The sequence below is a fragment of the Tupaia chinensis genome, unplaced genomic scaffold (assembly GCF_000334495.1).
Source record: "Tupaia chinensis unplaced genomic scaffold, TupChi_1.0 Scaffold000115_1, whole genome shotgun sequence".
NCBI lineage: Eukaryota > Metazoa > Chordata > Mammalia > Scandentia > Tupaiidae > Tupaia > Tupaia belangeri.
Window position 1 is genome coordinate 253,033 of NW_006159579.1, and position 17,407 is coordinate 270,439.

At 47.3% G+C, this 17,407-nt stretch overlaps 1 protein-coding gene across 1 annotated transcript in view; it reads left to right on the top strand.

Moving 5' to 3' along the window:
* BPIFB4 (BPI fold containing family B member 4) overlaps positions 1-17,407 on the top strand; it is a 51,235-nt gene that overhangs the window by 32,206 nt on the left and 1,622 nt on the right. The window contains 5 exon segments of the mRNA XM_006144000.3: positions 2,332-2,499; positions 7,048-7,115; positions 9,133-9,175; positions 11,930-11,993; positions 14,449-14,525. Of these exon segments, the coding sequence (XP_006144062.2) occupies positions 2,332-2,499; positions 7,048-7,115; positions 9,133-9,175; positions 11,930-11,993; positions 14,449-14,525 (420 nt within the window).

The following is a 17,407-nucleotide window of genomic DNA, read 5'->3' on the forward strand; positions in this document are numbered from 1 at the left end:
TTCAGGGGTTTTTGGCCACACTGCAATCCCTTCTCCTCCATTCTCCTCTTGGGATCTTGGGCACGCACGCACATGCACCCGACGTGAGTTTAAGCCGCCGGGTCCAGGATTCAAACCATGGTCGACTACGTGGGAGTCCAGCAACATAGCCATTACACCAACTGCTGGTTCATTTTTTGAGAGATATTTTTTATATATAGGGCACGTGCACTTACAGAGAGAGAGAGGGAGAAAGCAAGAAATCACGACCCAGGGAGGATGGCCATGCTAAAATCCCTTCTCCTCCATTCTCCTCCCAGGATTTTGGGTACACGCACACATGGGTGCCCAGTGTGATTTTCATGCCTCCAGGTCCAGGACTCAAACAGCAGTCAACCATGTGTGAGTCCAGCACCTTAACCACCATGCCGCCTGCTGGCCTCAATTTTCTTACATTTTAAACAGGGGCAACTAAAGCAGGCAGATGGGCCCCTCTGTCAACTGCACCTGCTACTTGTCGGGCCACTTCTTGTGTGCACTTTCCAGCTTATGAATGTTTTCTTTTTAGAGAATCTACCCTTTCATTTGGTTCTAATCACTCCCCACCCCCTGCCTGTCAATGGCACCCCCATTTCACAGATGGGGAAACAGGCTCCATGGGGTCAAACAACAGGGCAGCAGCAGAGGACTCAGATCTTGAGATGGAGCTGGATCTGCAGCAGGGGAGGTCAGGATAGACACAGTCATGCATCCAAGAGACTCAGGCTGGGATGGAGGCCCCAGGAGAGGCTGGCCCTGAGCTGGGAGACTGCATGGGCAGGGGGAGGGGCTGGACACCAGGCTCCCTTGGGGAAGGAAGTGTCCTGAAAATCCACTAGTGGAAAGTCAGCTCACCAATTAATTGATTTGGTGAAAAGTTGATGTGCCAAAGGGTGAATTCAGGGAGTGGCCAATTGACTGAATTTACATTTGTCAATTGGTCCCGAGCTTGTGCAAAAGAATTACACTCAATGTGTCCCAGAAAATGAAGTCGTCTTCAGATTTGGACATGCACTGTAGCATTGCATATAGAAAAGTTCCCATTTCAATGGACTTCTTCCTATTACTTTTGGCTTTTCTTTGTTTAGTTGGCTTTTTGTTGTTGTTGTTGTTTTTGTTTGTTTGTTTTTGCTAGAGGGCATGTGTACTTGCCAGAGAGAGAGAGAAAGTGATTTTTCAAGCCTGAGACTCAAACTGTACTATCGACCATGTGCATCCAAGCCACTTGCTGCCCCCCATTACTTTTTTAGAAAGTTTATTTACTTACATCTTCCATAAGTGAGAGAGGCAGGGACAATACCACCAATGGAGTCTCAACTACTCCATTCATCCCCGGCCTCAGCTAGCCGCAGGCATGGATATCCAATATGCCCAGTGTACTCAGGGAGGTCTCCCTGCGCGAACCCAGGACCTTCCCGTGTGGGCCTGCCTTGTAGAGCATCACATTATACCGCTGCCAACCTCTACTAGTTTTAAAGTAACTAGTTTTGCACATATCCGTAAGTTTATTTAACACATTTAAGAAAAGTATTTCTTAAAGGTTTTTTGTTTGTTTGTTTGTTTGTTTTTCACTCCCTGTAAATCAGTTACTTAGTAAATATGGCAAACTGCTCTATGTGAATGGTCCCCTTAGTAAATTGGCTTTGGGGGAATCCATCTGCAGCAACTCGTTACTCCTGTTTCCCTGGCAAATCCAGGTGGGAGGGGCAGCTGTGCCTTGCTCTGGGACTTTGCTGTGAGTTACTCCAGCATGGATTTCTCCTCCCAGAAGAGTGTCCACAGACAGTACGGCGGAGGCTAAGAGCCTGGGTCAGAGGCACACGGACCTAGGCTGGAATCGAACTCTCCTGCTGGCCTTGGACAGTCTGCTTGTCATTTCCCTCTGAACTTCAGTGCTCTCATCTGTAACAGGGGCTGGGGGGTGGGAGGCAATGCCCCATGGGGTTGTGACGACTGAGTGAAATGAAGCATGTCCATGCAACAGCTGGCCCAGTCTCCTAGGAGACCACTTTGCCCAGTACCAAGTTTTAAGCCTTTCCACATGTAGGGCATTGAGCCCAGATTTTGCTGGCATTGTCACATTTACTTCTCATGACAGCTCTCCATGAGATGCTTCCAGAGGGCAGCCCTTTATCCAAATCCCATAGGAGGCCAATGGCTTTGCCTGTTGTTTGAGGGACTCAGCAGTGTAGTTGCATGTGAAGGAGCCCAGTGTGAGACCCCCATGCTCTGTGTTTAGGGGTTAGCTGACAACCCCTGGGTACCCTCTCACTACCAAGGGCCCCACTCACTTGACCTGCTTCTCGCCCACAGGTGTTCCAGCAGTACCCCGAGTCCCGCCCACTCACCATCAGGATCCAGGTGCCCAACCCCCCATCAGTGACGTTGCAGAAGGACGAGGCCCTGGTGAAGGTGTTCGCCACTGCTGAGGTCGTGGTCTCGCAGCCCGACATCGAGACCACCATCTGCCTCATTGACGTGGTGAGTGTCTAGGCATGCACGTGCCTCCCAGCTAGGCCTTTAGACAGAGCTCTGTGGTCTCCCAGAACACACAGACCCATTTGGACCCACAATCCCCACCATAGGACTGTGAACCCAGCTTTGGGGGCCAAAGAATCTGGTTCAAATCCAGCCTTTATCATTTCTAGTTGCATGACCTTGGACAAGTCGATCTCCATCTCTGGGTCTAGTTTGCTCCTCTATCACATGAGGATGATGGCAGAGCCTAAACGAGGTACTCAGAGCAGTACCTGGCCTACCAGAAAGGCTCCAAAGGGGCTGGCTGTTACATTCTCTCAGGTTGTATACTACATGGCAGGATAGGCCTTGGCCAGTCATTGGGCAGTATTTACTGAGCAGCTACTACGTGCTGTGCTTTCTACCAGAGGGTGGAGAAAAGGAAACAAGACTAAGGGACCTACTCGCTTGTCCCTGGTGCCTGGCAGAAAACGGGTACAAAAATAGCAGTCCATCATTACAGTAAACAAAATGAGATTTTCCATCCAGAATACACTGCATATTGGCTCGATCAAGGATATTACCATACATGTTACCATCAACAAATTCTTCCCCGCCCTCCTTGATTCCCTGCCTCTCACCCTCTGCTATTTCCCACCCTCCTCCCACGCTGTCTCTGGTATCTACAGTTGCATTCCAGGCCTTTTTTTTTTTTTTCCCAGTTTATTAATTCACTAAAAATCTTAATGAATCTAAATACTTTCAATAGCAAGTGCAGCTGATATATACATATCTATACATATACATGTCTGACTTTAGGCATAAACCTCTGTGAGAATGAACATACTATAACGTAGTACCTAGCTGGGACTATATAGCTTACTGCAGTCATTCAATAGGTATTTTTTTTAATGCATTTTTTTAATTTCAAGAAAAAGTTTTAGTTTTAATAGATCAAAATCAAAAAATGTTAAGGGAAATTTGCTTAAGACTAAAGGCAAGGGAGATTAGCATTCCATTCAAACAGGAGACAGGTGAACCTATCAGCAGTTCAAAAGAAGACAAAAATCCTTAAATCTGTAATAATAAAAAAAAGCATAGAAGAAAATCAGTAATATTTTAGTCAAAAGTCATAAAATTCTACTTCACCAGTTCAGTCTCATGCACTTAATCTCTCCTCTATTAAATTTGCAGTGTTACTGTGGTCTGATCTTTCCATTTAAATTCTAGAACTTAACATTCAACATTATTATTGAACTTTGCAGACTCATCCCTACCATTAAGTTGGCCATTCTCTTGGTTGCTTTTTATATTCTTATTTCTGTGTGTCTGACTTTAGCTTTCTTGATATAGCACTCCCTTCAGTACTTCTTAGAGAGCTGGTCTGGTGTTGGTAAATACTTTCGGGTTTTGTTTATCTGAGAATGTTTTGGTCTTTTCTCCCCATATGGAGGATAATCTTGCCAGTTATAGTATTCTTGGTTGAAATTGTTTTTCACTTAACACTTTGAATATATTTTCCCATTCTTTCTTTGCTTGCATTGTTTCTAATGAGAGGTCCGATGTTAGCTTGATGGAATGTCCTTTGAAAGTAACTTGACGTTTCTCTCTTGCCAATTTTAGTATCTTGTCTCTGTCCGTGGTTTTGGTCAGTACAGCTATGATGTTGCCTTGGAGAAGATCTTCTTGGGTAAATTCTGTGTGGGGTTCTTTGTATTCCTTGATTCTGGATATTTGAATACCTCTCTAGGTTTGGAAAGTTTTCTTCCAGTATTTCATGGAATAGATTATCAATGCCCTTATTAGTTTCTTTACCTTCTGGGAAACCAATTATCCAGATGTTTGGGCGTTTAATGGTATCTAATATATATCTCGTATATCAGTCTCAGTTTTGGGGGTTATTTTCTCAGTCTTTTTGGTGAATTTTTCTAGGTCAGAGGTTCTGTCTTCTACATCTGAGGGTTGATCTTCTGCATGATTCAATCTGCTTTTAATACTTTCAAGGGAGGTTTGATTTTCTGTATTACAGCCTTCATCTCTAACAATTCTGTTTGCTTCTTTGTTATGGTGTATATTTCCTTTTTCAAACCACGCAAGAACTTCCTCACCTTCTGGAACTCATTGTCTCTTTTCTCTTGCATCTTCTGGAGTTCATTGTCTCTCTTCTCTGGCATCTCTGTTAGCTTTGTCATTATGAATGTTCTAAATTATTGATCTGACATTTCCAGGAGTTCCCTTATTGTCTGTGGTGGAGGAAGAGTTAGTATTTTCCCTTAGGGAGAGATATTTTCTTGGCTTCTTATATCTCTTTTGCCTCTGCAGTGGTTTCTGGTCATCTAATGGTTTATTATTTTTTTTTTCTTCTAATTTTTGGAGTTAAATCTGAGTGTTCAGAGGCATGCAGGAGGAAGTGATCTGCAATCTCTAAGTACTACCGTTTTTCTCCCTTTGTGCAGCAGATTCCATGGAAACTGAGGATTATTCTGACCCTAAAAGTATCCAGATATTTGGCTGCTATGCACCTAGACCTCTCTAGAAACTCAGGGTGTAGAGGCTAAGCAGCAAAGTGATAAAGATAAAAGGAAAAAACCAAAAACAAACAAAAACAAACAAACACAAACAAAAAAGACAAACACAAAAAAAGAGACAAAAATATTTTTTAAGCAAAAAATTAAAAACTGTTGGGACCAACCCGTGGTGTGGTGGTTAAGGGCACTGGACTCCCTTATAGCTGACTGCGGTTCGAGTCCTGGACCTGGCAGCTTGTTTTCTCACTTTTCCTCTTTCTCTTTCTCACTCTGTTCCTCTCTGATCAAATTAAAAAATAGTTAAAGTTAAATAAAATAATTTTTTTAAAAAAGTCTGTCTGGTGTGCTAGCGCACCGTGAGAAAAGGGTCACTCAGAACTCAAATGTATATGGCTGGTGATTGACTTATCCTATGTGGGAGGGAGGAGAAGTAAGAATTAGCAAGACAAGAGAGCAAAGAAGTTTAAAAATTAAAAGAACAAAAGATTGGAGAGAGATGGAGAGTGACAGAGAGAATAAAGAGGGTGCTCTACCTGGCTAGATCTGGGGGACAGGAGGGTGAAGTCTGGGCAGAAAATCTTCAGTTGTCATAATCCCTGAAAGGGGTGGCTCAGAACTCAAATATAGATGGCTAGTGATTGGCTTGTCTTGGCTAGATCTGGCGGGGGGCGGAGGGTGAAGTCTCGCAATATCTACCATTCTTTCATGGAGAGGAATCCTCTTAAAACACATATCATATAATGCCTCCCCCCACACTTTCCTTCGATTGTAAAGTAAAAGTCAGTCTCCTGGCCCACAAGGTCCTTCAAGATCACCCTCTAGTCATTCTCAGCTCTTCGATGCTCCTCTGATGTGTCAGGCATGGTCTGACCTCAGGGCCTTTGCACATGCTGTTTCCTCTCCCCAGAATGCTTTCACCCAGATCTTTGTTCATCTCCTTACTTCCTTTAGGACTCTGCTCAAATGTCACTTTCTCAGAGAGACTTTCCCAGATCACCTGTCCAAAATGTTGCTATCCCCCTGTACTCTCTCTCCTTCTCTCCCTGTCTTCTTTGCCTACTTTGATCTTAGCTTTAAGCTGATATAATAAAATGCATTTGTCTGTTAGTTTATTGCTGAACGAAGACTCTCTGTCTTATTCACTGCCAGAGCCTTAGTTTTACACAAGGCCCAGCACATAGTAGGTGCTCAGTAAACATCTGCCAAAGGAATGTGTAAGGTTGAGTTATGTGCCATTCCCCCCTTGGTGGTTAAGGTTTCAGGGGGTCTATCTGGTCCCATCTGCTGTCTTCCCATTCCTCCTAGGCCCAGGGTTCAAGGCCCAACGAATCACCTGTAGGAGGGAAGAGAATGTTCCTGGCTTCTCCATGTTTGAATCTTGCCATGGCTCCCCAATGCCCCAGTTGTTATTAATTAATGACAATAATACTAATGATTAATTTGGGGGGAGTTTACTTTTTTCATAAGACCAATTTATTTTATTTATTTTGTTGGTGGAGGGACAGCGGAGCAAAGAGGGATTTTCCTACAAGGCTTCTGCTTGGAGGGAGAGAGGTAACCCCTCTTCCCCCGTCTCAGGGGGACCAGGCAGTTATGACTGGCAGCGAGGGTGCCCAATTCCATCTGCAATGTTTCATTCAAGTGAATTTCCTGGGCCACTACAAGGCACCTCCTGCCCCCGCCCCAGACATCTCAGAGAAACTTGGCACGTTTGCATGCCAACTGTGGGATCCTCTGACATTTGTCTTTCCGAGAAATGCTCACTTGGCCCTTACTGTAACTTTCAATGCTTGTAAACAATACCTCATGTCGGCAGTTCCTTCCCTTTCAGAATGGCAGGGGGAATCCATTCTGCAGCAGGTATTATTGGGAGGCTCATGGTTATAAGAAGAAATTTGATGAAAGCCTCAGAGAATTGCCTGTCACTGTGCCCAGGGTTAACAAAGTACCCAGCTAGTGCCAGGCACTGGGCATACAGTGAGCCCCCAGCAAACAACAGCCAACACCTGGTGGGAGACATTCACTGCCTCCCCTTTTCTTCCAGGACACAGAACTCTTGGCCTTCTTTTCCGTGGAAGGAGATAAGCTAATGATCGACGCCAAGCTGGACAAGTAAGAGGGTTTGCTTCCTCGGGGTTCTGCTCCTCAGAAAGGCATCTTTGGTGTGGCTGGTGCTGGCTCACAGAGGGGCCGCCGGGGAGGGAGCAGAGGCCACCTGTGTGGCTGGGTAAATCCAGGAGTCTGCAAGGGTGGACCGGCCTGGGCCTGCCTGCTATGTCACAAGCTAGGCGGGGTGGGTGGAGTCATGACCTTAACAGCAAGAACACCCCCTCGACAAGATCAGTGATAACAGTGACACTGGTGGCGCTGCGGTACCAGGTTGTGCATATGCCTTGTCTGTGTGGCCCTCCCAGGGAGCCTGTGAAGTCCAGGCTAGTCCGTCCTTTTAAAGAGGGGACAACCTGGGCAGAGAGTGGTGGATTGATTTGCTCAGGGCCACGCAGCGCATGCACAGAAGTGCTACGAGCTGACCCAGGTCTGCGTGACCTGCCTCATTGAATGGTGACCAGCGCAGGTTCTGATGTCAGGTAATATGGGTTCAAACCCTGTCATGACCGCGGACTGGCTATATGACATGGGTTAGGTGACTTCACCTCTGAGTCACAGTTTTCTCATCTGAAAATGGAGATATAAGTTCCTACCTCATAGGGTTAAACAAACAAAACAAAACAAAACAAAACAAACCAAAAAAACTACCATTTAGCGGATGCTTTCTATGTGCCAGTCCTAGTGTGTCCTCACTTAATTCGTCACATCAGCCTGTGGATAGAAGTACTATTATTATTCCCATTCGAAGATGAAACGAGGGGCCAACCCCACCATGCAGCAGTTAAGCGCTACTCAGAGGAAGCAGATGCCATGCAGCCAATCGGGGGGCGAGTCTCAGCCCGGTGGCTTGACAAACACTCCAGGCCTGTGGCTGCATACCCAGGGTCCTGATGGGATGGAGATTGGCGGGAACAGGATTGCCGTGGGATCAGGCCCCATTGCTGGGTGCTCCTTCGCACCTCCCATGGGTACACGCACCTCCTGCATAACATAATTTTGTAAAACATTAAATGAGATCGTATATAAAACGTTCTGCATGTGCCTACATCATTGTAAGTTTCTATTTTTAGAACAAATCTTTATGAAGCCAACAGTGGGAGGTACTTAGACTACGGTACCAATCAGGGCAGCCAGGGGCTTCTAAGGAGGCGTGTTCAACACAAGGCCTGGAAGAAGAGCAGGCGCTGGCTGCATAAGAGCTAGGTGTTTGCAGCAGGGAAAGCAGTCGTGCACATTTGCAGAGGGGAAGAGTCTGGGGTTGTGGACTGAGCAAGGGGGCGCGAGGGATGGGCATGGGAGTCAGAAAGAAAAACATATGTCTGGCATCGTGAGTCTCCTCACCTGGGGAGGCTCCTTCGCATCTCTCTCCTGCTGGACGCTGAGCTGATCCTTTGCCGTGGCTCCAGTAATCTTTGCCGGGGTGAGCATGGTCTGGCCTCTAGGGCAGGACTGCCGGTTGCAGGTGAGTCCAGGTGCAGCCAGACTGAAGCCCATGTTCCTATTCTCAGAACAGCACAGCAGCTGAGGTGCACTTCAGGGCGTGAGGCTCCGGCTGTCCCTCCCTTGCGCCACGACTGTGGCTGGTTGCCCGGAGCCCCAGTTTCCTTCTTGGCCGGGTTGCTGTACAGTCAACCCTAAACCCAATCATTAACACGTGCCCGACGCCAGCTATTTACCAGCACGGTTCTAAGAGCTTTATTTATATGAATATACCATTTAGTCCTGGTGGCCACCCACCTTACAGACATGGAAACTGAGGCTAGGAGAGGGGAAGCGCTTGGCTAAAGTCACTGAGCTACTACTGGATTTGATTCTGGTCTACACAGCAGATGAAGCCTGAACAGCATGTCTGGGGTAGTGAGTGCTCAGCACATGGAAACCGGCCTTGTTCCTATTGACAGCCCAAGAGGGAGGAGCTTCGTGAGTGTCGAAGGAGCTTCTAGTTTGCATTTGTGGAAACGCAGGACCTAGTGATTCTCAGGTGATTGCTTCTGCTCATGGCTGTTTCCTTTATCTGCAGGACCAACCTCAACCTCAGAACCTCAAACGTGGGTAACTTTGATGTAAGTACCATGCTCAGCCCACTCTCCACTCCCACCCCCACCACCAGGGGGGGTCTTCTGGGAATGGAGCCCAGGAAAGGTCTTCTGGGAATGGCATCCTCATGAGGCCGGATGGGCCTGGGAGTGTGTCAGTGCTGAAGGGCTGTCAGGCCTTGTTTCGCAGATGGACAGATAGAGAAACTGAGGCCCAGGAGATGAGCGAGGGCCAGGACACAGCCTCACAGTTCCTTTGGCTCCCTCTGTGGTGTGTGCTGTGGAACCACCGGGCCCAAACCAGGGAGAGGAGGTGGTGCGGGCAGCTGTGTCCTGTGGGTCCTCTTTCCTTCTGGAGTTAGGAGGCCACTAACTCCCATGGGACCTTGGGCAATACCAACCCACCCCGAGTTGCTTCCTTGTCTGTGAAACAGATGTGATTCATTTCCAACCTCCCTTCTTACTCCTGGGTTCTAGAATTCTGCTTTCCTAGGAGTCCTTGAATCTGAGAAGCCCACATCCTAGAATTTGATTCCATTTCCTCTGTGTATTCATTCTTGGGCTTTTCATCCAACCAAAATCTTCAGAACCTTGTTTTTTCTTTTGCTCTTTATTTTTAAAAATAAATTGACAACTACTAGGTTGTCCAGAAATTCATGTATCAACGTATCACGACTTTCCTGATGACCCAATAAATAGACACTTTCTGGGAGAGCTTGGGTGAGATCCCCACATGCTCTGAGAAAGTTAAACCTATTCCTTGTGTTGCTTATTTTTGAGCCATTCCATCCCCAAATCTCTGCAGCTGATGGTGTTGGCACTGCCGGCTTCATGTCGTAGTGGGAGGAACTGCTGCAGGCTTCAGACCTGACTGGCCAGAGTCAGGACCAGAACCCAAATCTTTGGACTCCAAGTGAAAACAGGGGCTAACATTTAGTGTAAAATTAATGAACATTTATGGAACTCTAGAGATATGTACTAGACACCTAAATTAATACCCCCCTTTTTGCTATTTTTTAAAGTTTATTTATTTCTTCCTTGAGAGACATAGACAGGGAGTGAGAGTGAGAAAGATAGGAACAATGCCCCGATCCCTAGCCAGCCTCAGCCCCAGTCCCTCGCCAACCAGCCAGCTTGGATCATAGCACATGTGTGCACCCCCTGCATACTCAAGGAGGTCCCTGAATTTGAACTCAGGACTTTTGGCATTTGGGCCCATTTGTCACTGCCTGATCTCTATTTTTCTGCTTTATTTTTTATATTTTGTTTTCCATAGGGTGCATACAGTGGCCAGAGAGAGACAGAGGGAGGAAAGTGAAAAATCACTCCCCAAGGAGGATGGCCTCACCTCAATCCCTCCTCCATTTTTTTTTTTTTTTTTTTTGGAGAGATTTTCACTGTAGGGCGCGTGCACTCGCCAGACAGACAGAGACAGACATAGAGACAGAAAGCGAGAAATCACCCCCCAGGGGGGATGGTCACGCCGCAATCCCTTCTCCTCCATTCTCCTCTCGGGATCTTGGGCACGCACGCACACGCGCCCGGCGTGAGTTTTAAGCCACCGGGTCCAGGACACGAACCGCGGTCGACTACGTGGGAGTCCAGCGACATAGCCATTACGCTAACTGCTGGTTCCCAATCCCTCCTCCATTTTCCTCTCAGGATTTTAGACACTCATGACACATGCTCAGAGTGACTTTCAAGCTGCTGGGTCTGGGACTTGAACCACAATTGACCGTGTGGGAGTCCACGCCAGCTTTTCCCATCTGATCCTCACAATCTTTTTATGATAGGGTACCATCATTAACCCGTTGTGTTTAAGGAAGCTAAACTCAGAACAGTAAGTGACTCGCTAAGGTAACCAAGTTAGTGAGAGGGTAGCGGGCTCTCACCACCGTGCATCTCTCTTTTTTTTTTTGAGAGGTTTTTCGCTATAGGGCATATGCGCTTGCCAGACAGACAGAGAGAGACATAGAGACAGAAAGCGAGAAATCACCCCCCCAAGGGGGATGGTCACGCTGCAATCCCTTCTCCTCCATTTTCCTCGGGATCTTGGGCACGCACACACACGTGCCCGGCGTGAGTTTTTTTAAGCCACCGGGTCCGGGACGCGAACCGCAATCGACTACGTGGGAGTCCAGCGACATAGCCATTACGCTAACTGCTGGTTCCCACCACCGTGCATCTCTTTATAGTAGATATTTTACATACAGGAGCTCATGTTTGATTTAATAACCACCCTATAGATAAGGATTATTCATTTTCAGATATGGAAACCAAGGCTTAGAGAAGTTAAAGCAGAAAATACATGAAAAGGTGCAAGACCAGGCATTTTGCATGCTCTGCCCATAACCCTCACTGTGTCCTTGCAGGCTGGGCGTTCCAACTGAGGAAGCAGGGGGTCTCGGAAGTGATGGGACCTGCCCAGAGGTCCACGGAGGCTGAGCTAGGATGGGAACCTGGAATATTGTTTCTGATCTCCATGGCCTTCAGTGACACCATCATGCCTTCATGGCAGGCCCTCTTAGACCTCGTGCCTCTGCCTCCCAGAGGTCTTGGACCAGTATTCACCCTCCTCTGGGCCTCAGTCTCCCTATCTGTGCAATGGGCAGGTGCGCTAGGTGTGCTTTGGGGCTATCGCCTGAGTGGTTCTGATGGCCCCGACTCTAAGACTCCCAGAGCAGCTCTGTGCCTTCATCTTAGCCCACAGAGCCAGGTCTTGGGGGGCCTTCTGAGCTGAAGAACCGTTGCCTGGGCTCACTCCTCATTCTTCCCCTGCAGGTTGGCCTCATGGAGGTACTGGTTGGGAAGATTTTTGACCTCGCGTTTATGCCTGCGATGAATGGTGAGAGCGGGTGCCCGTGTCCCAAGGGTTTGTGGCTTGGGGACTTTGGGGACTGGGTGGCTCCTGGTCTGCTGTGTGTGTTGGATGCTCAGCTGTGCTAGCTCAAAGGCTCTGAGAACTTCTGACGTGTTGATTTGAGCCTTAGAATGCAAATATTGCTCTCAAGGGAAATCAACTTCCTTCTTTGCTTCTTTCTTGTTTGGCTGATTGCGTTGTTTTTAGTTATGTCTGAACATTCCAAATATATATGAAAATGTTATATGTGCAAATTTTAGAAAGTAAACAATAGTTTTTGGAAAAAAAAAAACCCAAAAACTTACCTCCCAGGGCAACTAATCTCAACATCTGGATATATTTCCTTCCACCCTCTTTCAACATTTTTTTTTTCATACAGTTAAGGTATTTCCTAACGTCTTTTTATATGGATATTTACTTTTATCATTTTTTAAAAATTTTTCTTTCTTTCATGAAAGACAATTACTCCAACAGGTACTCATGCTGCCACCCTCCCTCTTGCCCCTCCAGATAGCCAGGAACACAGGCCCATGCCCTGCATGTGCTAGTCAACCTGGGAACCAAACCCTGATCAACCATATGGTCTCTGGTACTATAGAGCTCTGCGCTAGGCTGAGCCACCATGGCTGGCAATCATACAGGAATGCAGAAATACGTTTTCATTGTAAGGCATCAGTGCAGGTGAAGCTAAAGTTGGTACCCCCTTACTGATATCCCCAACTTCCTAACCCAGAGTCTGGCCCCTGGGCAGCCATATTAAAACCTAGAAGGTTTTCTTTTTTATGTTTTTGCCATAGTTTGAGCAAAGAGAAACAGAGAGAGAGAGAAAGTAAAAAAATCACTTCCCCTTGGGAGGAGATGGCCACACCACAGTACCTTCTCCTCCATTCTCCTCTTGGGATTTTGGGTACATGCTTGTCCCACTTCCTATATAGACTAGACTGAGCATGTGGACCCTTTCTGTGGCATCTCAGGAGTGTTCTCAGGAAGGTTACTTGGGTGTCCAGGGTCACCTGGCACCTAGGGCAGAGAACAGTGAGTAAGCCCAATGTGATTGGGAACCTTGGCCCAAAGCCCTTGTGCTACTCGCCACCCCCTCCCCACTCCTGCTTTGTGAAAGAGAGGACAAAGAAGGCTGTCAGGGCCTGGCTGACATCCCCAGTGAGCCCAGCCAGGTCTACCTGGAGAGATCTTAATGTCAGACAGACCCTTCAGGGACCCATCGCCAGAGGAGGCTGAGTCCCAAAGTCCGTGCATGTTCCCCGGTGAGAACAGGGCAGGGCTGACCTGGGGAGCCCAGAGATCGAGATTCTGCCTGGCTTGGTCACTAAGCTGTGGTATGACTTGGGGCCAAGTCCTTTAATCTTGCTGACATGTAATGATTTATTTTCAAAAGTGAGAAATTGGGCAAGGTCCATGACTGCCAAAATGGGTTCCATAAAACATTAATCCCACAAGATATCCGGAGAACAAGGTTCCATGGCCCAGCACGTGTGGAAGTGCTGGATATATTTCCATGGGGGAGATTCCTGGTATCCTCAGCTCTCCAGGAAGTGCTGCTGGAGTCAGGAAGTCCCTTTCACGTCACCTAATCCACTTGCTTGCCCACACTCCCTACCCTCCTTCCCTCTTTTCCTCTTTCTTCCTCCTTTCTAAAATGTTAGCATCTCTACTTAGACTCAGACAACCTAAAAACAAACAGCACACCTCATGCCAGCCATTTTTTTTTTAAGTTTATTAACTTATTTCCTCCATGAATGCGACAGAGCTGGACAATACCAACAGAGTCCTGCACCATGATCCACTCCCAGCCTCAGCCGGCCCTGGAACAATGGCATACACATGCCCGGCATACTCCAGGAGGTCTCCGATGTGAACCTGGAATCTTCCCATGTGGCTCAGCCTCTCCGAGTGTCACCTTTACCACTGCCCTGCCGTCTGGCCCCCTCCATGCCAATCATTAGTTGGGGCTCCCTGTGTGTCTTCCCATTTCTTCACTCAGCAGACAAGTGTCCCCTCCTCTTGCTGGGCTAAGGGCTATGACGCTGGGGACACATTCCTGCCTGCAAGGAACTCTCGAAGGGGTAGGGTGACAGGCAGAAACAGAATTAATATTTCCTGACTTCTCTAATAGGGCAGGTTGAGAGTGGAGTGGAGTAGAGTGGAGTGAGGCAGGAGCCTGGAGTTACCTGGCCTGGGGTCCAAGGTCCAGAGAAAGTCTCAGGGAAGGCTCCAAACTCACCATGGAGGTGGGGGTGAGGGAGTATACTCCAGACAAGAGGAGCTGCAGAGACATGAGAGAAATGGCCGATCTTCTTGCCAGTATTGATGGCTTCCGGCCACCTCACCTCCAAGACTCACAGCTCTTGGCCACGCTGACCAAGCCAGACTTTTTCTTTACTTTTCATTTATTTATTTATTTATTTATTTATTTTCACAGCTGTGCTGGGTTCTGGCGTCCCCCTCCCCAAAATCCTCAACATCGACTTCAGCAATGCAGACATCGACGTCTTGGAGGTAAGGGGAGATAAAACTGTTCTCTTTTGCTCTTCGACCTTGACCATGCAACATCAGGCCAGAGATTGGGAGGTGGAATAGAAGAGAAGGAATGGAAAAGGGACGGAGGCCTCTTCCTTCCAAGCGTGGGAATGAGAGAACGAGGATCAAAGCTGATGAGACTCCTTCAGGGACCCTCTGGCCTTCGTGATCTTATTTAGTCCTCACAGATATCATGGCCTCCGTCTCACAGATGGCAAAACTGAGGCTCACAGCAAGAAGGGGCTTGCCCAAAGTGAAATGTGATGCAATTCACTGGGGAAACTTTCATTAAGCACCTACTATGTGCTAGCCACTGTGCAAGGGACTGGGGAGACAGCAGTGAACTAGACTTTACAGCCCCGGCTCTGGTGCTGGCTCTGGTCCTGACACAGCTCTCGCAGTCAGGGAGACAGGTCTTGGGTAAATATTCTTGAAATCTGTAACCCAGATAGACCTATCTGCAACTCCTCAGAATATTTTGCTGTTTTTCATTCTAATCTCTTCGGAGTTTTCATTTTGAACATGGCTTGATCACGTAGTCAGTAGAACATTTGGATTAAAGGACTAGGGCTCTGGAGCCCAACAGCCTGGGTGCAAAGTCTCACTCTACTGGTTTCCAGCTGAACCCTGGGTAAGGTCCTGAAGTTGTCTTAGCCTCAGTTTTCTCCTCTATTTAAAGGGACTAGTGGGACCAGCAGTTAGCGTAATGGCTATGTCGCTGGACTCCCATGTAGTTGACCGTGGTTCAAGTCCTGGACCTGGCAGCTTAAAATCATACTGAGCGCATGTGTGTGCATGCCCAAGATCCCAGGAGGAGAATGAAGGAGAAGGGATTGCAGTGTGGCTATCCCCCTGGGGGATGATTTCTTGCTTTTTGTCTCTCTGTCTTTCTGGCAAACACATGTGTCCTATAGCAAAACAAAACCAAAAACAAAAACAAAAACAAAACCAAAAAAACCACTCTCAAAAAAGAAAAAGAAGAAAAAAAGGGACTCATTGTAGTACCTATCCATGGGGCTGCTTTTAGGAAGATGGGTTCTGTGGGTAAAACACCTTGAGGAGCCCCAGGCACACAGTGAACCTTCTGGAAGGGTCCGTCATCCTCAGTATCATCGTAGTAATAGCAAATCCTGCAGTGAACTTGTTGTACACAGAACTGGGTTCAGAATTTAGTCCCTTGGAATACACTCCCAGAAAAGGAATGGAGGTGAGCCCCAGATGGACAGTTTTCTCTCCAAGAGGCTGTACCTATGTGCACTACCGTCGGGAGTGTACAGAGTGCCCACTTGGCACACTCATGCCAGGCTTGGGCCTTGGCCTAGGCAGCAACCCCCCCACACCACACAGGGGAGCGGACAAGGGAGGTGGACAGTGGCCTTGGATGGGCGGTGTGGGCAGGAGTCAGATGCAGGGCTAGGGCAGTCCACAGAGGTACCCATGCTGGGCCCATCTCTTGAGCTCCTGAAAACCCTCAACACTGCTCTGAGCCTCAGTTTCCTCATCTGAAAATGGAGAACAATAATACCCACCAATTGCAGTTTGTGGTGAGAAATGAAGTGAGACACAACATTTTATTGTTAACTGTTATTATTCACTTAAACAAAAGGATTATGACGTATGGGCAGGATTGCCACAAATTGATCATCGTCATCACCACCATCATTTCTACTGCTTACTGAACATGGTCTGTACCCCATGCACTTTTCCTCATGGATTTGGGCCTCACCACAGCCCTGGCTGATGCTTTCCTTCACACGGTAGGTGAGGGACCTGAGTGTCAGAGATGGTAGGTCACTCAACTGGTGAGAAGTGAGGTTTGTTCTGAAATAACATGAAGCAGCTCAAACCAGTAACTTTGAATGGGGCCAACTGCACCCTCTTCCCCGAGGCCCTTTCAAAATTGGGGATTTTTAAGCTGCCAGGTCTGAGACTTGAACTGTGGTCAGTCATGTGGGAGTTCAGCACCTTAACCACCACACCACCTGCTGACCCCAATGACTGACTTTTTATTTCTCTTTCATATTCCAGTAAGAGAATTATATTGAGTTTTTAAAAATATGTATATAAGTAGGTTATATATTCTATGGATTTTACTTCAGAATAATAAAGGAGAAACAGAAATACCTATAATAAAATGTAAGATGGGTGTTGGGTCTGAAAAGTTTAAGGCCCCGGCCTATAAATGGCAGCTGTTCTTATTCTCCTTCATATATGAATCTAATCTATTATTTCAACTGGTTATTTTGAAATAATGGTAGACGTGCAGAAAAGTTACAAAGCACAGAGAGTTCCAGAATACTCTTTTCCCATCTCCCTTGGTGAGCCCCTTATATAACCAGAGCACAAGGATCAGAACCGGGACGTTAACCTGGACACAGAACTATGGACTGATCTATGCCAAGTCCTTAGCCCCCAGCACTCCTGCTGATGCTCTTTGTCTGGCTCAGAATGCAACCCAGGATCCCATCGTGCCCTTGGCGTCACATCTCCCGGAGTCCCCCAGGCAGGGACATCACATTTCCCTTGTGTTTAGCGACCTTGACATTCTGACAAGTCTGTCCTGCGTGGAGGCTGTGCCTCCGTTTGGAACTGAATGATGCTTTCTCATGACTGGATTGAGGTTGTGTTTTGGTGAGAACACGGCACGAGCCACGCGCCCTTCTAAGTTTACCCGTTGCGATACACAACTGGACACTCTTGGAGGTGCCTGTTTTGCCACTTGCTCAAGGTGGCTCCTGCCAGGTTTCTCCACTGCAAAGTTACTATTTTCCCCTTTGAAACAATAAAATATCTTGTGGGCAGAGAGACTTCAGACCAGGCGAATCCCATTTCTTACACTTCCTCCCACCTGTTTCGGCATT